This window comes from Medicago truncatula, chromosome 2 (genome assembly GCF_003473485.1).
Source record: "Medicago truncatula cultivar Jemalong A17 chromosome 2, MtrunA17r5.0-ANR, whole genome shotgun sequence".
Classification (NCBI taxonomy): Eukaryota; Viridiplantae; Streptophyta; class Magnoliopsida; order Fabales; family Fabaceae; genus Medicago; species Medicago truncatula.
Window position 1 is genome coordinate 812,215 of NC_053043.1, and position 21,656 is coordinate 833,870.

General features: G+C 32.9%; 2 protein-coding genes across 3 annotated transcripts; one reads left to right on the forward strand and one right to left on the reverse strand.

Moving 5' to 3' along the window:
- Nucleotides 1-926: 926 nt before the first annotated feature.
- On the reverse strand, nucleotides 927-6,873 carry LOC11433859 (pentatricopeptide repeat-containing protein At1g11900). Of its 2 annotated transcripts, XM_024776764.2 has the most exons (6): nucleotides 6,639-6,873; nucleotides 6,401-6,470; nucleotides 4,990-5,053; nucleotides 4,190-4,289; nucleotides 3,981-4,082; nucleotides 927-2,448 (listed from the first exon to the last, which is right to left on the reverse strand). In XM_024776764.2, the coding sequence occupies exons 5-6, from the start codon at nucleotides 4,034-4,036 to the stop codon at nucleotides 1,455-1,457; spliced, it is 1,050 nt and encodes a 349-aa protein (XP_024632532.1). In that variant the 5' UTR covers nucleotides 4,037-4,082; nucleotides 4,190-4,289; nucleotides 4,990-5,053; nucleotides 6,401-6,470; nucleotides 6,639-6,873; the 3' UTR covers nucleotides 927-1,454. The 2 variants fall into 2 exon arrangements, with proteins under 2 accessions (XP_024632532.1, XP_039686133.1); XM_039830199.1 differs by lacking the exons at nucleotides 4,190-4,289; nucleotides 4,990-5,053; nucleotides 6,401-6,470; nucleotides 6,639-6,873 and having other exon boundaries at nucleotides 3,981-4,162.
- Nucleotides 6,874-9,074: 2,201 nt separating this feature from the next.
- Nucleotides 9,075-11,287, forward strand: LOC11434324 (RNA demethylase ALKBH9B). The gene is made up of 5 exons (XM_003592987.4): nucleotides 9,075-9,597; nucleotides 10,134-10,219; nucleotides 10,306-10,616; nucleotides 10,738-10,809; nucleotides 10,904-11,287. Exons 1-5 carry the CDS (start codon nucleotides 9,297-9,299, stop codon nucleotides 11,058-11,060), a joined length of 927 nt encoding a protein of 308 aa, XP_003593035.2. The 5' UTR covers nucleotides 9,075-9,296; the 3' UTR covers nucleotides 11,061-11,287.
- Nucleotides 11,288-21,656: the final 10,369 nt, after the last annotated feature.

Genomic DNA, 21,656 nt, shown 5'->3' on the forward strand with positions numbered 1-21,656 from the left:
TTTGCCCCTCGGAAATTTGTCAGGGGTTCAAGGCCCTGTCAAAGATTCTAGGCAAACATGCATATTTCTTGTAATGTTTGGTGAATAAAGGAGAAGAAACTACAATTTTAAATGACGGCTCATCAATAATTTTAATTTATCTAATGAGATTAATTTATTTGCATGACAATGGGATTTTCTTTTATGTATATGTCCAATCAATAATGGACAAATTCAATTAAAACCTTTACAAATATAGAGATCATTTTGAAATGTTGATGATGGGGGACTAAATTCATATTATAATTTTAAGAATCAAATTAGATATTCATACTTGTTCGTTTTTTTTCTATCAAAATAAACATATTTGTTTCATGATAAAATAAAGGAAAATGTTAAAGAGTGCCATTGGAGCATTGGTTAAGAGAACATAAATAAAAATAATTTGTTGAAAAGTGGTGAAAAGTATTGAATTCAAATTTCTAAAAAAGTTGTAATTTCCAATGCAAAATTACTACTTTTAGTTTCCTTAACAAATGTCATAAGGGTACTTGTTAACAAAACCTTAAAATAAATATTGTCGCTTTGAGCTTCACTAAATTGATAGATACATTGCATAATATATGTCGGAACCGGAGCTCAAATCTCAAACACCACACTTGTTCATCTTAAAAGGTAAATTTGTAACCACTGCGCTATTTCACCATAAAAAATATTAAAAAAAAAAAAAACCTGAGATGATTTGTGGTTAAATCTCAAGTCGACGTCCTCACAAGATTAGTTTGTGAGGTGAAGATCATTTCCACATTTCTTCATGTATGTAGGACTCTTAACAAAGGAAATATGTAGCCGCTCTAGCAAGATTGCAATTGCAATCAACTACATGTGTGAACCTCTAGACAAACTTTGCTTGAAACTTTGGAGAAGACTAGAGGAGGTTCCTACAGTTGGAAATAAAGTGCATCATATGCAATCAAATTCAATGGTGGCACTCGTATTACAACACCTATGCAATCAAATTCAAAAATGACATTAATCGAACATGGTTGCATATTCTCTTTCAGAAAATCAATAATGACACCTAAGAGCAAAAAGAAAAAACATATTCTCTTTCAGAAAACCCTGACAATGCAAATTTGAAAATCAGGTAGTTCCGACGTAGAATGAGCCAATTAAAACAAGATTACAATTATGTGCCCTTTCAACACAATAAATTCTGCATTGAAAAAAATTAGACAAACTATACAGTCTCTATTTGATGACAAAATTCAAGTCATGCCTTAACAAATTAGTGGATCATTCTCATAACCCACAGTAAGTAATGACGAAATTGAACTTATCGTCATTATCGATGTTATGCTCTCCAGATGCAATGTTCAAACATGACCATGGCAGTCACTCATGAGGATAGTGCATGGCAATGTAAACTTCCATACCTTAAGAACCCAATCAGCTGAAATTAAATACACAGACCTTTAAGTCTTTCTTTGCCTTCTTTTTGTCTTGAAATCTCCTGGAACAGCTAGACAAGTTGATGATGAATTCATCTCTTCTAAAAGTTCTGTTGCTAACTCAATGTTCTCTGTTTTATTTAAATTATGGATTAGTGATCTGTAGATTTGAATGGAAGGAAGAATCCCCTTCAGTTTCATCTCCATGAAGAATTTCAATGATTCTTCGATATTTCCTGCTCGGCCAGAAATATCAATTAAAGCAGTGTATGTAAGCAAATCCGGTTCATTTCCATTCTCTTTCATTTCCTTAAAATATTCAAAGCACATATCTGATCTTCCCACCTTTCGCAATCCATTTATTAGAGTATTGTATGAAATAGTATCCGGAACAAAACCTGTTTCTTTCAAGGACGCAAACATGTCAAGCATTTCATCCACACGACCCTTACGACCCAAGATATCGAGAACAATATTATATGTGATCAAGTCGAGACAACTATTGTTCTGTTCTCTAAGATGCTCAAATATCGCCAAGGCACTATCCTTCTGTCCACTTTTGGCAAAAGCAAAAATGATCTTGTTTATGAATGATGATATACTTGAACAACTTGTTTCTGATACTATTTCTTTAAGAAATATAATAAGCTCCGTAAATTGATTTACTTCTCTGAAAGCCTGGGCAAATTTAACGCATGAGGTTGCACTTGGGGATTCACCTGACAATAATAATTTCTTGAGCATTTGACATGAAAGGACAATGTCATTCTTTTGACTTGCTTCCACTAATATGAGATTATACATATTGGGTGAAACAACAATGTTCTTATCATTTAAAATTTGTAGCATTTGACTTAAGGCTGAAAGGTTTCCCGCCTTGCACATCTTATCAATATATGCAGAATAGACTCTAGCACTGGTTGTTGAAGCATTTTCAATGGTGGCACAAAATTCCTTCAAGACTTCGCTTGTCACTCCCTCTTTGTCAAGAGATGTATCCGTTGAAAAAGCCCGTAAACTGCCAATGGATTAATTGGTTAAAAATTGCCCAATTTGAAAGAGATTGGTTGAGATAGGAATGATAAAGTCAATATTGCAGTCAGGGTCATCAATATTTAGACCCAAAAACAATTTTCAGTTAATTTATTGTACATTCTTCATTAAGAAGTTTAAGTTAGTGATAATCTAACCGGCTACAAGTGAAAACAAATATCCAAAAGTCGTCAATTGATGATTTTAGATAGGAACTCTGGAAAAAAAATGGAAAATTCATAAAAAAATCTAAAGAAAAGCACAGTTTTATTGGACGAATTATAGAAAGTAAGAAAGTCCACTCCTATAAGGGTTTCACCTCCGCAAAGAGTTTCTCTTTTCACACAAAAGCTATCAAATTCACAGAATGCCCTCTCCCTTCTACCCTAACTCTTATTTAAGCTGAAACACCCCTGTCCATCCTACCACTCTAACTATTGATTTTCTACTCGACTAACTTGTACTGTCCGTTTATATTTGGGAACCTCTGGCTTTCGTGCGAAATGCATACAATCAAAAACTGGAACAAGGTCACAAATAAAGTGGGTATGGATAAATACTTAGTTATATGAAGTCCTACCGGCTCTATCAACAAATATTCACCCCTTCTGTATGCCTATTTCCAATTTCCATCACCAGATCCGATACTAACAGCTCTTGTGTCTCAGCATTCCAAATTCAATGTCTGTATCAACCTCTTCGAAATGAAATTATGGGTGGTACAGCTGTCCACTTCAATTACTATTGGGATTCACTCGTTTTTTCTTTCAGCTTCACAGGTTTAGGTTGATACTCATATCCCAACTTCATATTGCACAAACATGAGGCTTCATGTTGCACTTTATCCATTGGAATTTCCTCCATTTCCATAACCACCTAATCCCTAACTTTCTCTCATGAAACACCGGATTTGAGACAACAGGCAACACAACATGATTATCAGAAACAAGAGGCATCTACATGACGTCCCCAAATCTCAGCTCTTTAAGTCAATCTAGACAACCATCCTCTCCATACCTGTGTGTGCGTGCATGCAAAATCTTAAAATTTAGCCAAACAGATTATTACTCTCTTGGTAAACACCGGTAGAACTATACAAAACTTTCCAAAACTCTAGCAAAATCTCATTTTGAAGTTACATTAACCTTATAGGATAATCATTTTCTACCAGACCTAGAGCTTATAGCTAACAATCACACACTCGCTACTTTTCTACTTAAATAGCCAACGATAAAAAGAGTGTGATAAGCTGCACTAAGTTTAGGGAGTGACTCATTATACTAATATTGGGATTGAAGACGAGGTTCATATCTACATAGATATCCAGTAGAGAATCGTATTGATTGAGTTTAGTTTAGTATCGAATGAGTTACGTTTAGCATGTATCGTTGGATACTGGTAACCACGGTTTTCAATATTCATTAAAACAGTAAGCTATTTGATTAAAGCTAGTTATGAAAAGAATTATAAAAAAAAAATGGATTAAAAAATTGAATTTAGGAATGGTGAGAATGATACCATATGGTTGTTACATGACGAGGAGAGTAACGGGAGAGAGCACCAAACATCATCATGAATCAATCACATATCATTTCTCCTGTTGTGAATTAGTTAGTGAAACTGTATAGAAAAACAAAAATGGAAGCGTGTTAGTGAAAATGGAACACAATGAATTTTTTTTTTCTGAAATGGTATTTGTTTGTGGATACGATTGAGTAGGGACTCACCTACGATATGAGGCTGCTACAATTGACGGCCACGGAGACATGAATTCCGGCGGAGTAACGGTAGTGCCTCTTGTTGGTGTGAGCTTCCCTCCCTTGTGTTCTTCACATCGGAAAGTTATTTGTTAATCTCGTGAGCTAAATCAATTATTTTATTTTATTTTTGACTGAAAATCAATAACACTATATTTTCTCTATATTTTTTTTTATGAAAGAATGTTTTCTATGCTCTTTTATTTTAATAATAGCATAAATTTATTTTTCTCTATTTTTTAATAGTAGATCCGACTCTAAATTTCAAAGAACACTTACATATATCATCTACTAAATAGATCTTCAAGTTGACGGGAGTTGAATCTACGACCTTACGATTAATCAACTCTTTATCAATTAAGTTAATTTTCATTTGATTTTCTCTTTTTATCTAACTAGACCTATTATCTCTAACATATTAATAACAAAAATTTAGGGATGTGTTGTCACGACCCAAAATTCACAATCGTGACCGGCGCACGAACTAGAACATCCTAGTCCGGCAAGCCTATTGACGACACTTAACAAACTATAATTTAAACAATTTTTAAATCGAAATTCATTTAAAATGATATCCACTGAAATTTCAACAGAGTATCCTCTGTACTTTGAATATTTTCCAAGATATGAATCCTGTCTATAAACTTGTATTATCAACCAGAATCTCAAAGTAACATAACTAGATGTTTGTACAACTCAACAGAACAATTCTAGACTACCAATAGCTGCAGATACATCGACCATTCAGTTTATATACATAGGAAACCTACCAAAAGAGTGACATTGATAGATCCTTAACCCTGCTAGAAGCTTTCTACACAATTGACTTTGAATCTGGAAAAAAAAATAGAAAATAAAAGAGTAAGTCACAGGGACTTAGTGAGAGACAACAATCACCACCAACTAGAGGGGAAACCCACAAGAGCACGATTAGTTACTTTTCTCAAATCTAATTTTAATTTACAAAATTATTAACCGTATAAAAATATAATAAACTCCCAAACAAGTGTACCGTGAAAATTCAGAAATCTTTATCAAATAAATAAGGCCATACCACAATTCCAATGTCGAAAAAAATGAACCCAAATCCACAATTTTAAAGAAAATATAGAAACCGCGTATAATGAAAAAGAATCGAGATAATCAAATCCAAATAGAATATAAAAGTCGGACTTAATGAAATGGAATCAAAATAATCACTTCAAAGAAAATATAAAACCATATTCAATTTCATAATACCAAATTAATCAACTTTAAATAAAGTATAGAAATCCAACTTTAGTGAAAATAATCAAATGGGTGAATCGAGAACTAGCTCCATCTCGTTGATAGCCCTCTCCTCCTAATGGTGGCCTTTCCATGGGGCGGCTCCATCTAACGGATAGCTCTTTTCTCTCGACTCAAAACAAGGTGTAAAACAATTTCAATTAGAGAGTTTACCTCTCATTGATAGCCCTCTCCTCCTAATGGCAGCCTTTCCATAGGGGCGGCTCCATCTAATGGGGTAACTCTACCTAATTGAAATCACATACTAGGTGCACCTAGGTCGTCGTCATTATAACCGTAATCTTCAAAACACCATTCTTAAAACACATGTCTAAATCCATATTTCGGAACATAACGAAACTTATGTCAATATACGATTCATCAAAACTCAATCGAAAATCTACTACTTATCATCATAAGTAAATCCAAATCCAAACCGAGTACATATTAATTTGAATTCCTTTCAAAAGCGCATACTTTAAACCATGTTTTACAACATATGAAAACTAGTGCCAAGATACATGAAATAAATTTCAATTCTTAAATCCACTACTTTATAAATCATCAGACATAGGTCAATCGAAAACTCAAATCCAAATGGAGTGTATAATAGTACCAAAATAATTTTCAAACCAATAACATATTTCTCAAAACCGTATTTCTCCATATCTCAAAACTCACATCATAGTATATGTAACCAAATCTCGATTGCAAAACATTTGCTCAATAAATCATAGACAAGTTCAAAACAGAGACCATAATAATATCGATGACTTTAAACATGAGCATCATTGATAAGAAAAAGTTCAAAGGGTGTGTTCCCCATTTTTTTATAAACACTTTAACATAGAAAATTATCAAAATATCAATAATATTAATAGGGAAAATATGCGATAATGATCGTTATCAACTCACAGATATGACGAAAGAACTCAATTCCTAGGGATGCCTTTCTGAATGACCACCGGAGCAATTTCCACCGAATCTGAACATCAATAATATTTTCTCATGAATTAGAAACTCATTCTACCACTTCTCTAACTAGAGTTAACCATGAAATCCCTATATTATCCATTCTAACCAACAAAATAATTTCTAAACGAATCTTCATGTGTAAATAAACACTAATTGAATTGTAAGTTGATAAATATACCTCAGGGAGTCTCAATGAGCAACTCTCACAATATGGGTATTCTCCTTCTACTTCAAAGCACAAACCCTAACCCCCAAAATTCTACCAATAGAGCTTGAATATGAAGTTGCTTTACTTAGATGACCAATTATTCTTAAGGATGATTGATTTGGGAAAGGAAGGAAAAAGAAATGGAAGAAGAGGAATGAGGGACAGAGAGCTAACGGAAGTGAGAGGAGAATGGAAAGGGAATGAGTGTGTAGAAAGTTCTATGTATATTATATTATTATTATTGCTTATTTATTTATTTTTGTTTTTTCCCATTTACTAAAACGGTGTGTTTCAAACAATAAAACAATACTTCCTAATTAGAACAAAGAGAGTTGTATTATAGAATTCATGCTATATTCTTTGTTCATCTATCAATGCAATAAAAGTAGCAGAGTGGATATAATATGGAATATGGAGTAGAAGTAAATATGATAATCATACTTTTTCTTCTGATTTTTTATTTTTTTAATTTCATTTTTCATTTATTTAATTTAAAAAATGGTCATATGCTTTTTTAATATTTTTTAATTTAATAATTACACACATGACATGCCACCTAGGTATTGACTGCTCAAAATTGATCTAAAGGACCAAATATGCAAAGGGGTAAAATCTTAGAGGGTCAAAATTGTAGTTTTTGTACACAGGGGGCCAAAATTGCAAGTTTTTGAAACTTATAAGTCGCTTTAAAATAACAATGAAATATTAATGATACTTTTTCTTGTGTACCATTACCCAATTATTAATCTTTTTTCTTTCAATTATTTAATTTATTATTTCCATACCATTTATTAAAGACAATTTTATAATATAACTCATAATATTTCTTTCACATACAAAATTAATTACATTTTTAATACGTTTAAATGCCCAAAGCGTTGTATTAATTACTTGATGATTGTTTATTACTTTTGCCATTCTTTTTTCCCCTTCTACCACAAACCCGTGTTGATAATATTATTTTTCTAATTTTCTTAAGATTCTAAACATGGTTGAAAAAATATTAAAATATATTATTCTATCTATCCTATAATAAGTGATCCATTCTAAAATAATATTGTCTCAAAATAATTGACTCATTTTTTTTATGCACTATTAATTACTTTTTTTTCAACTATACACTCTAGTAATTAATACTTTTTTTATCATTCTCAATTCAATATCTTCCATTTTGAGTTTATGATATTGGTAAATGCACCAATAGTTAACAAGAACATTCAAAACCATGTTTCTCTCTTTCATTTATACAATTTTCATAATATATGTGAAATGATAAATAAATAAAAAATTTAATTATTTTAAAACGGATGGAGTAACAATATTCACCTAATATCAAGACTATTTGTTTATTTTTTTTTGTTAAAAAAAAAAATCAAGACTATTTGTTTAGGCGGTGATATTTTGAAGGATTAAAACGTGAGACTTTTTTATGTGTAAAATAAATAAATTATATAACAAAAATGTTTACACCCCTGACTCAGGGTACTAAATATGTTCAGATGTAATTGTGTTGTTTTAATGTATAATCACATTTTTTTTATCTTTTTGAGGAAAAAAAAAAAGATTTGTTGCTTGGTGGCAAAGTTATACTTCAAATGACTTAACTTTCTCTCGCTCAAGTCAAGTATTAAATTCTCTTTTATTAAAATAAAATTATTTTATTTTTTTAGCTAATATACGAAAACTTAGAAAAAGCATTCTACCAAAAAAATGGTTAGAAAAAGCAACAATTTTCATATATTTTATTATTTTTTCCAAAACGAGACATAAAAATTGAAAGATTGTGTTGTGTTTTTAAGAAACACACGCGAACTTGCCTGTCTCCGTAGACTTGACTTGATAATCAAGTAAGTCGTTTCTCCTAACAACATTACTTAAAATATTGCTATTGAAATCTCTGTTTCTCCAACAATGGAAATTTTGAATTCATTGACGAAAGAAGAGATTTTAGAGGTTCTATCTCATGGTTTATGTCACCACTGTGAAACCCTTGTTCATGATCGTCTCATAAGAATGCCTCATAAAAGTAAGTAATACTCTTTTCCCTCTCTTCTTTCATCATATATGTGTCTGTGTGTAGTTTTGTTAAATTAACATGAGAACGATCAGTTCAATTTTATTTATTTATTTAAGAACGAGGGCTTTTGGGTTTTCCTTATTTCGGATCATGCTAACCTGCGCCTTAACCTTTAGGGAACAAGTTAAGTTGTTAAAAATAGAATTAAAAGAAAAGTTTTATTTTAAAAAGATAATTTTGAAACTTTTAAGATGTTGAGTCTACAAATTAGAAAAAACTTTTATCCATGGTTTCTTAACTTGTGTCCACAAGATAGAATTTCCCTTGTTCTTTAACCTTTTTACTTTTTACTAACAAAAAGAAAGTTTTTCCAACATCAATAAATCATAACCATTAGAAACGTTTAGAAACTGTATATTTGTCTCTTAGTTTTTTATTATTAATTAGTAGTGAATTTCATTCATCATTCAAATATAGGAAAGCGTGGTGGTGAGAATTTGTATCCTGTTGAAGATTTGGAAGACTTGTTGGTGGATGATAATGGTTCAATTTCAGAATCTTGGAATAAAAGGATTAGAAAAGAGGGGAAGAGTTCAAGGAAAGCAAACGATATGAAGTACAATTTTGATTCTTCGCCGCCTAAATATTTGAAGGAACGCAGACGATCTGATACTGAAGTGTTGTTATGTGATGGAATTGTTGATGTTTCTCCACCTGATAATGAGTTGAAGGAGGAACCGGACGAGCTTATTCGGTATTATGAAGTTCACTGCAAAAGGATCAACGGAAGAGATATAAATTTGTTAGAGGGTCTTGAACTTCACAGCAGTGTCTTCAATGCTACGGAGCAGAATGAAATTGTTGACTATATATACATATTGCAACGGAGAGGACAACAAGGAAGACTGAGAGGTATATGCAAAACTTCCTATCTTCTCTTTATTCTTCAATTCAATCACAATTCCTTTGGTTTATTTGTTAACTTCAACATATACTTTTTTGTTTTTCATTAGTTCATATTTGTACTCATGTTTGTTGCACCTTCTCAATATATTGTTGTTATCATGCTAAACTCAGAACTAATACTAAAATTAGCATACTTTTTTTAGGATACAAAATGTGGAATTAGATGTGTTTTGATTTTTTTTTTTTATGCCAAGATTGGGATTCAATGTAAACTCGTGGTGCCAAGTTCGATTCATACTAAAAAAAATAGAGTCCATTTTTTTCTTTCTTCTGTGACTTTGCAATAGTTTCAAATTGGTTGATTCTGGATACATCACTTCTTTCTTTCATAACGTTATATACACTAGATCCTCTCTAGGAATGTTCTGCACAATAATTGGTATGATACTTGCATACCTAAAGTCTATTCTAACAACTAGTACTATTAGTGAAACATGGAATGAATTTGTAATTCTTACATCTACCGCCTTTATTGTTCACAGAAAGAACATATTCAAAACCTAGAAAGTGGATGCGAGGTAAAGGACGTGAAACCCTACAATTTGGTTGCTGCTACAACTATGCAGTGGTAAGTAATTAAGGTTGTTGATTTCAGTTTTCATCTCTAGTTAGTAGTTACTAATTGATACTAATTATTTTTGTAAAATGTTGCAGGACAAAAATGGTAACCCCCCTGGTATAAGTAGAACTGAAGAGGTTGATCCATTACCACGCATGTTCAAGCAAATGATAAAGAGGATGGTTAGATGGAAAATAATTCCTCCGACGTGTGTTCCTGACAGTTGCATTGTCAACATATATGATGTAGGGGACTGCATTCCTCCTCATATTGACCATCATGACTTTGTCAGGCCGTTTTATTCCGTCTCTTTCTTGAACAAAGCTAAAATATTATTTGGTTCAAATTTGAAAGCTGTTCGTCCAGGAGAGTTTTTTGGTCCCGCTTCGATTTCTTTGCCAGTTGGGTAATTATCATTTTTCCCTCCTGTAACTTTTCACAAATCATATTTTTATTCATGACCTTTATTTATTTTTCCCATGTATTTGTTGTTTAGAAACTTGATAGTACTCATTTTGATCATGCAGGTCAGTGTTTGTCTTGAAGGGTAATGGTGCAGACATCGCTAAACACTGCATTCCATCAGTGTTATCAAAAAGGTATTTCAAATACCACAAATTTTGTATTCACTTGAAAATCCTATCATGTTTTATTGTATTACTTTTATCTAATAATTATTCTTTTGCTGTATAGGATTTCTATTACATTTAGAAAGATGGATAAGAGAAAGTTACCATACACTTATTCACCTGATCATGATCTAGTGGGATCAAGCCAATTCTCATCAAATAACGTTTTAACAAGGCAGAGAGTGCTGAATCTGAATCTTATACAATTTGGAAGACATTGAAGGTGAACGAATTCGCACGCAGTTCAACAGAATTACTCTTCAATTGCTTGTTTCTTATTGTAAATACTTTCTTCCACTCTAAGAGGAAAGTATTCTCCTAACGACACATTGGGGAATTTCATACCTCAATTTATGTACATTTTGTAACTACCACATTCTATTTTAAGAAATTACTGCTGTAGTATTTGTTTAATGAGAAATGTTAAAATTGTTATTGCATTTCACACTGCTATATTGTCTGAGTTTATGATAAAGTCTGCAAAATCTCCTATTGAAAGTTACTTATAATAGGACTATATTTTTGTGAAGTTGATTCGTGAATTAATTAAATATATTTCTCTTATAACTTAACATCCAATCAAATATGTTTATTGTGGTAGAATCAAATGCTATGTGCGGTTCTTGTATGTTAAAGAAAAGGGTTTAAGCATCCCAAATTTAGAAATTATTTTTTAAAAAAATCAAATGTCACAAATTCCAATGCATTGATTACACCGATTTTCATAAAAACTTACTTTTAAAGGTGCTTAAGAGTGCCCCAGAGACACTCGTTAACATTTCCCTAAAGCAAATAACTAATACAGATAAATATGTTGTGAAAAACATATTGATGGTTCATATGTTTTTAGCAATCACAAATCATTGTGAAAAACAGTATCAACTAGTATATGATGACAGATACAAATATTGGAAATGAACATATTGACACATCTTTGCTTAAGTACAGAGGTATTCTGTGAAGGGATAAAAATTCTGAAAATATCCTTCGTCTGGTTATAAAATCCGAACAAGATTGTTAGGGATTTTTCGAATTCTAAAATCCGGAACTTCACAAACCTCTATTTTATGTGTTGTATTTGATGTCAAAGGTCTCTGCAGACCGTCGTAGAATCCCCACATAAACTGCAAAGTAATTGCAGGGAATCTATGAACAGTCAGCAGTGAACATAAAACATCATAAACACTCTTAAAAAACTAAAAAATGTTTAAGAAAAAGTAAGAAAAGATGAGAATTGAAGAATGAATGAATGAAATTGTTGATGCATGCAAGCCTATTTATAGTCTTAAACAAGTCCTAGACCATAACTACATTCAAAGGAAACGTTTTTCATGGTCCAACCGACCAAAAATGCATTAAACACACCACAAACCGTCTAAACCTTTGGTGAAACGTCATATTCCACCTAGTCCGAGGGTTTTTGGATTATACAATCCAAACCTGTCTAAATATTTTTGGATTGTATAATTCGAATAGCACCAGACTTTGTTTAAGTTTCATTTTTGGTAGGTTTTCATGGCGAATAACATGCATAGGAAATTTTTTAAAAAATGTACAAAAGTAATTAAACAACTTAAAACAACACAATAACATAAGTGATGAATCTTCTGGGAGGTGTTTGAAGCGGTGCTTTTGTATTTGATCCAGCTAACCTGTCAACTGACATATTTCGATCGGCAGGTCAACTGGATCAAATTCATAAGAACATCTTCGAAATCTGGTCTGCAACATAATGATGAAAGAGAATGTGTTTCAAGAGAATCTGGTATTGCCAACTGACATAGGTAAAAATTCAGGCCAACAAGATATAGCTCATAGCAACCTCCTGACCTAGAGGTTGAATTTTTTCTAGGCATGTTTAGGATGTTTATATATAACTTTACATAAAGTAACTAAAAAATTTCGACTATGGACGAATTAATTATGAATTTTTCAAGCGCCAAAAACTAAAAAACAAAACAACAGAAATCTCTGACTTAGAAATCGAATTTTGAGTTCCATAAGTCATAGCTCAACTGGCAAAAATGCCAAAATTGTTAGGTCGTCATGACCATGGTTCGAACCCCGGTACATCCACTTTGTGTGTGTGAGTTTATGATGGTTTTGCCATCTCGTCTATCTACAAAAAAAAAAAATAATAACGAATTTTGATCTGATTGTTTGCAGAGATATCCATAAAAATACATAAAAAAATATTTGCAAAGTATCATAGTATTTTGAAGACGTTTCGACTTACTTTTATTTTTTAACCAAAGCGCGTAAAATTGCAATTTTATTTCGAGTAAGCGTATACTTACGGGTCAAATTTTGTTTCCTAATTTTGTAGGCATGGTAGGAGCATTATAAGAACTATCACTTTGAAATTTTGGAGTTTTTAAAGGAGAGACAAATTAATTATGAATTGTTTAAAAAATTCATAATTATGACAAATTAAAATTTATACCTAATTCGTCTCTAGTCGAAAAAATCTAATATTTTATGTAAAGTTGTATTTTAACGTTGTCCTTACAGAATTTGTATTTTCTGATTGAATATTTGTGTGTCTATAATGAGATCACACTATTGTATTTATACTAGTGTTACAATAAATACATGGAATAACCACTAGACTAGGAAGTAAATACATTGAATAACCACTAGACTAGGAAATTCTGTAATCCTAAGAATATATAAAATCAGAAGCTGTTACTCTTATAGGGAATATCTAGAATCTATAATTCTAACACTCCTCCTCAAGCTGAAGCATACATGTCATATGCACCAAGCTTGTTACAAATAGATTCAACATGTGGTCCTCTAAGGGACTTAGTAAATATGTCAGCCAATTGATCATTCGAACCAACAAAATCTGTAATGATTTCTCCTGAAAGAACCTTATCTCTTACAAAGTGGCAGTCGATCTCTATGTGCTTGGTTCTTTCATGGAAAACTAGATTGAAAGCTATATGTAGTGCTGCTTGATTGTCACATATTAGCTTCATTGCCTTGACATCTCCTAATTTGAGTTGTTGGAGTAATTGCCTTAGCCACGTGAATTCACAAGTTGCTGCTGCCATAGCACGATATTCGGCTTCTGCACTAGACCTTGCAACTATGTTCTGTTTCTTGCTCCTCCAATGAGGACACAATACCATGAGGTGGACCTTCTATCTGCTGGTGAACCTGCCCAATCAGCATCAGAATAGCCTACAACTTTGGTGTTACCCTTGTTTTCATATAATAATCCTTTACCCTGCGCATTCTTTATATACTTAAGAATGCGGATCACAACGTTCCAATGATCATCACATGGAGCATTAAGAAATTGGCTAACTACACTAACAACAAATGTAATGTCTGGTCTAGTTACTGTGAGGTAATTAAGTTTGCCGACTAGACGTCGATATCTGCCAGGGTCTTTCAGTGGCTCCCGCTGACCTGGTAGTAACTTAACGTTGGGATCCATAGGAGTGTCACTAGGTCGGCAAGCAAGCAAACCAGTTTCCTCAAGAATATCAAGAGCATATCTTCGTTGAGTAATAGCCACTCCAGTCTTGGACTGAGCAACTTCAATCCCCAAGAAATAGTTCAGTGGACCCAAATCTTTAGTTTGAAAGTGAAGGGATAGATGTTGTTTCAATTGTTGGATGCCAGCCTTATCATTACCAGTGATGATGATGTCGTCGACATAGACGAGCAGATAGATGCAAGTGGTCGGTGAGGAATGCAAGGAGAAGACGAGTAATCAACTTCACATCTAGTCATGCCATACTCTTGAAGTACATTGCTAAACCTTACAAACCAAGCTCGGGGAGACTGTTTCAAGCCATAGAGAGATCGACGAAGCTGACATACAAGATGAGAAGCACCATTAACAGTGAATCCCGGTGGTTGTGCCATGTACACTTCCTCATGCAGCTCACCATGTAAGAAGGCATTTTTAATATCCAATTGATGCAGTGGCCATTGGTGAATAACAGCTATGGCAAGAAAAAGACGAACAGATGCAATCTTGGCAACCAGGGAAAAGGTATCGCCATAGTCAAGGACGAATATTTGGGTATATCCTTTGGCCACGAGGCGAGCTTTTAAGCGATCAATCTTTCCATCAGACCCAACTTTAACTGTATAGACCCATCTACAACCCACTGTGGTTTTTCCATCTGGTAATGGAACCAAATCCCAAGTATCATTGGAGTGCAAAGCAGCCATCTCATCTACCATAGCCTGTCGCCATCCAGGGTCAGACATAACTTCACCTTTAGTTTTAGGAATAGACACGGAATCCAAGGAAACCACAAAAGCATAATATGATGGAGATAATTGATGATAATCCAAATGACAAGCATAAATAGGATTAGGATTCCGAGATGACCTGTTACCTTTACGCTGAGCAATGGGTAGTAGTTCTGGTGTAGAATGCGGAGTATGAGAGTCCGACGGAGCAAGGGACGAGTCTGGAAGACCAGGTGTTGGATGTGACCTTCATTGATAGACGCGAATGGCAGGTGTGTCAGTAGAGATGGGTGTGGGGACTGAGACAGGAGCAGGTGCAATGGGAAGATTAATGTGTCTATAATGAGATCACACTATTGTATTTATACCAGTGTTACAATAAATACATAGAATAACCACTAGACTAGGAAGTAAATACATTGAATAACCACTAGACTAGGAAGTTTTGTAATTCTAGGAATATATAAAATCAGAAGCTGCTGTTACACTTATAGGGAATATCTACAATCTTAATTCTAACAGTCCTTAACATGCCTAGAAAAAATCATAAAAAATTCACATCTAGGTCACATTTTTAGATTACGTCTAATGTTCACTACTATAGCTTCCGAAAAAAGCACTTGGTCTTTTTCCATCACTTTTTCCTCCTAAAGCTAGGTACCACCTTTCCCTTCTAAATGGTGATCAAATCAAAGGAATAAAAAGTACAATTTCTCTAGGAGATAACATCATTGTTATCTTGATCTTGGACTTGAACTTGAAAGACTCACTTTTGATTTTTTATTTTTTCTTTGACTCATATTTTGGTTTTATGTATTTCAACTGTATGCAATCAACAAAGAGATAAACAACTTGACCTCAACTTGAATTGATAGGAAATTGAAATGTATACATTTAGGCTAGTTTTGGGGACTAGATCCATAGTACACTTAGTCATAGTCAATACATATCTGAGTCAACAAACAAAAGAAAAGGAGACAACAAGAAAACAAAAATGAACTGCAACAGCCGCCAGTTGCACCTCCTTCCCTATGATCAAAAGAATCAACCAACAATGAAAGTGAAATGTTTGTGCTAATGTTAATTAATGCTAATTTTGTTTTGAAATCATTATATTAATCTCGCGTTTGTGTTTAAATTTAAGATGAGTTTGACAAAATTACTTTGACTCACAGTTATGCGATAGAGATTCAACAAAATCATAATATGTCATCGTGATTTCATACATTCACTTAAAAAACAAACTAAATTCAAGAATTTTTGCTATGAAAATTTGTAAAAATTAATGTCTTGAAATTAATAAACTACAAAAAATATGAATGAAAGTAAGTATACTGGATATGTCAAGAACATGAATCTTGGAGAGAGAACGGTAGTAGTAAATAAATTAGTAATGTGCTGTAGCTGAAAAAAAAAACAAGGCAAACTATTTTGATTGAGTTGAAAGTTTTAGGAAGAAAAAGAAAGGGAGGAATTTAAAATACTTACGATGCTACCTAGATAAGATCAGAAACCTATAGTATACTGACAAAATGCAGACATTCAAAGTACCATGTGTTTACTTTACATCAATTAGAAAAAGCTAATAACAATCACTCACTAAAAGGTTTCAAATTATACCTTAAAACAAATTTGTCTATAATAATTCTATAATGTTGGTGTCTTTAAAAAAAAAAAAAGAAATTAAATTATATTTGCTATATTGTTTGTGTTATGGAAAAGGATAAATATAGTTTGTTAAAATATAAAAGTGCAAAATAGCAAATATAAACTTGGAAGATCTTCTAGAACTGGACATCCTTGTTGCTTCCAAACCCTATAATGTCTGAGCATGAACTTTCAACGGTAGATAGGATCAACAGTTTACTGGATGATATCCTGATTCATATTCTCTCTTCTGTTCCTACCAAACAAGCCTTTGTCACTTCCATTCTTTCAAAGCGATGGATTCATCTATGGCTTTACGTTCCTGTTCTCGAATTAAACGAAATCAGATCGAAAGACCTAGAATCGCCTTACCACTTTGTCTTGAGTTCGCTCGCGAGAGGCTGCCAGTAATCATTACATCGACACAATCATACTTGCTTTGTACAACCCTTGTTGTTCTCAAGCTCCGTTGGTTTTGTTTCTCTAGGGGTGCTTGTTCTCATCTTAATTTACCCTCACTCAAAACACTACATTTGAAAGACATTATCTTTGACCAACAATGTCAACTGATGATGCTTCTAGACGCATGTCCAGTTCTAGAAGATCTTCAACTATCTAATATAATAAACTTGGAAAGTTACACTCGTGATTATTTTGATGACTTTGAAAGCAGCTCAATGTTAAGAAAGTTGAACAGAGCAGATATTACCGCTTGTAATTGGTATTTCTACGCATACAACTATCCAAGGTTTGTTTTATTTTCGGATGGAGTGAATAAAAAAAACAAAGTGATTCATTTGTATTTTTTTATTTTGTACCTAATACTTTATCTTTTTATATAAACTAGATTTATCGCTATTATTATGACTTTCCTACATTTCATAATTTGACCCATTTGGTGCACAACTATGATTGGAATATAGTTGTATGGGTGCTCCACCATTGCCCTAAGCTTCAAAATCTTGAACTTTATCAGGTTTGCTTGTTAAGTTTAAGAATCCTATTTGATTTATCTTTTCTTAACATACCTTTATTCTTTTATTTTTATGTGTATTATTAACAGAAGTTAATTGGCAACATTAGAATGCACTATTGGCTCTATCCGAAATCTGTTCCAAGTTGCGTTTCATTAAACCTTACAACTTGCACTATGCGGGACTTTGCACTTGCAGGCCAACAATGTAATCACATTATGTTAGCAATATTTATTCTGAAGAATGCGAGAGTTTTAGAAACTATGACAATCTGGAGCAACAATAAACAATCTGAAATAGAAAGTCGATTATCTCCATGCCCAAGGGCTTCTGCAACATGTCAACTTTCATTTTATTGATAACATATACGATTATGTAAGTATTATTTTTCCTATTCTCTCATTTGTTCCATTTTCTTCTACCATGAAACTGTTCGATTTGGTGGTTTTATGAAATATGTGCTGTTATGAAAGTCGTCCTAAACTTTGTCTCGGTGCACAAATTAAGAAATATTTTATTTAATGCAAGTGACTTATGAGTAGTGAAATCTTTTCATTACTCTTCTATTTCTATTTTCTTATTATATTTTTTTGGTTATAAGTTTTTCTGTTATGGTTTTGTCCTTTAGGTTATTGATCTATTTCCCAAGGAATGCAATAAATTTGAACAATCCTTTAGGGTCTGTTTGGTTGGAGGGAAATTGACGGCAAGGGATGGGAGCGGTTATCATAAGTTTTAGGTTTGATTTGTTTATTTTTTTTTTTTAGGGAGGAGGGCCAAGGGCCAAAACCCTCCTAAGCTAATTTTAGCTCCCTTTTAAGTTATCTTGGGGAACCAAACAAAAAGCATTTTAAAATTCATGCGCTCTCTTCTCCTCACCTCCATTGAACCAAAATAGGACCATTGAGTGAATAAGATTTATACCAACATCAGTCACCATGGTTTCTTGGTTACTTCTTCGGAAATTAGACATAAAAAACAAGACCGATAATAAGGTAGAAGGAAAACTATGATGCCTAAATTAATCAAACATGGCCAATATTTTTATCCGCTTCACATAGGATCTGATGTCTAGGTTATTATGAAGGATTTGACCACTCAAAATGCTGTAGAAAATGTCAAGATTGATGAGTAATGCTTTTGCTGTTTTGGGAGGAAGTTATAGAGATACTCAAAGTGTTTTAATATTTTGCTCAATGTTAAAAAGTTATCAACATTCTGAATGCTCATTCGGTCATACTAGAATATCGCAAGTAAACCTTACAGTCGAGCATCACATTATTTTTTGCTAATACGGTCATACTAGAACAAAGTTCTCATTCCATTATTTGGAAAGCAGACAGAATGTAATGAGTTATAATATTTTTATTCCATTTTTATCTTTATTTGAAAAAGATTATTATTTAAAATTAATAAATATTATCTTTTATTAAAATAATTAAATAAAAGTCATTGAATAAAAGACTTTGTTTGAAAAGCAAAGTATGATTTATTTGATATTCATGTTCTAATCTCATTCATTGTTTAAAATAAATGTAAATAAATATGCAGATACAAATTACAATAATGAATATCAAGTACTGTTTTTTATTCTGTTCTTGTAGTCAATTAATACATATCGATACATAGCATGATGCTTGTACAGATGGGCAAAAAGTACACGAAGACGAAAAACATGCAAATGAAGAATTGAGAAATAATGAAATATAAAAGATAACTGGAAAGGTCACAAGGATGGGGTAAAACAGTATTTTAATAATGAATGAAGAAGAAATTAAAAGTTGATTTCATCCATTCCTCCCAAATTGGATGGAAATCATGGTTCTGATAAAGCTCTTTGTGTTAAATAATATAAAATTTTGGAATTAAATCAAGGGAAATGATGGTATAGAAAAATGCTAAATATAGCGAATAGTATATTTTCACGAAAATATAACGAATGGCCGCGTTGTGTATAAATTGTCCATGTATAAGTTATTTATCTCTCTCTTTCAACAAAGTTAATTGGCACTTGAATATAACTTACCATGATTGTTAATAAATAAAAATTATATTCTCCAAATCATGGAAGAGTTGTCTCTCTATAATTGAGCCACATGTATAAACGTAAGGTGGATCTAAAAGGTGCAATGGTGATATATAGTTGTAGAAACATTTGAGTGTAAATGTGGCGAATGATATATATACCTGGTAGGTGTGGTAAAACTTTAGCATATATTGAATTGAAGGTCTGTGAGCGGTGGAAAAATCCAGACTTTAAAATGCAAGCGGTGTGTGAGAAATCATGCCGTCGTGATGTTGTCCGGAAATTATCTCTCGCGATATATAGCACTTCTCAATAGTATAGCGACAATTATTCTCAAGAAAGGGTAGCGAATTTGTTGTGGTTGGCTGTTATACCATGACCACCATGTTTTCCACTTAAACCGGAATTAAAACCAAGATCCAACGGTGCACACGCCTCATGAAATGCTCGAGACATTTTTTGTGCCGGGGAATAGCACTTCTCTTAAATCAAATACATATAACCCCCCTCGTGTTTGGGGAATTTAAAACCTTGACTTTGGCGCCACGAAGTCAGGAAATCCAGATCGCAAGTCTCTAGGTTAAATCCTTGTTGCTTCTAAACCTTATCGTTATAGTGAAATTGTAAATTATTGATTGAATCTGAACTTGCTCAAAGCTAATTTTTCAATCTGAATCAAATAAACACCGCACTAAGACGGAAAATAAAAAATACACCGCACAAAGACAAGAAATCAAAACTAATAGGGTCGTGCAAAGACGACAAAATCACAAAAAGAAACGAAATAATGATATAATACATTCTTTTTGTTTATTATTAAATAGCGAATTGACCTTGAATCCCACCAAATTAGTGAGATTGAAAGTATGATATTTTCCGCAATTTAGTTGACATAAGTTTTAACATATGAGTTTATCATGGTTCTTTTAGAATGGGGTTTATTTATTGAAAAAACGAATTATAAACATGATTTTATTCACGTAAACCCCTAACCAATGCACTACCAAAAACAAAACCCTAACCAACAGCAGTAGCAGCGCAGATGGATACTATCAGCAATTTACCTGACGATATCCTCTGCCACATTCTCTCTTTTGTTCCCACCAAAAAACCAGTTGCAACAAGTGTTTTGTCCAAGAGATGGACTCATCTATGGCACTATGTTCCCAATCTCCACAAACTTAGACTTACCCAAATTGACAAGAGCATATATGAATCAATGTTCATGCTCTTATTTTATGTGGAAAGCATTTTCTACATCAGTGTCTCTCCGCATAGATAAATCCACATTGTACCCAACACATTATAAATAGTATGCATGTTACCTCGATATATGTTGAATTAACTTTTCATATCGAAGACCTTTTCGGTGTTTCATACATGTCGGTGTTTAATACGTTGGGACATGTGATTACATTTGATAATTCTGTTTTCTCTAAAAAAATTACCAATATCTGTGTTAACAAGTCATATGATGTATTAGTGTTTCATAGAGTTAGATTAAATGCATAATACACTGATTGAATGGGATGGAAAACAAAGCAAATTAAAATGTGATTTATCTGCGTAATTTAGGTGAATCAACCACAACGCCCTTATGATGACATTCCTACCTTTCATAATTTGACCCACCTGGAGCTCCACTATGTATTGGATTTGGTAGCACAACTGCTCCACCACTTCCCTAAGCTTCAGAATCTTGAACTTTATCGGGTTTGTTTAAGTTTAAGAATCGTATTTGGTTTATCTTTTTTTGGTAGTACAGCCGCAATGTGCTAATGTTTTGTTTTATTTCACGTGTGCTATTAATAGGAGGCAATGTGGAATGGAAGAAGAAGATGATGAAAGTTGGGTCTATTCCGCAATGCATGTCATCATACCTTAGAACTTGCACTATTTGGAACGTTTCAGGCCTACAATGTGAGCTTTTGTTATCAAAATATATTTTGAAAAAT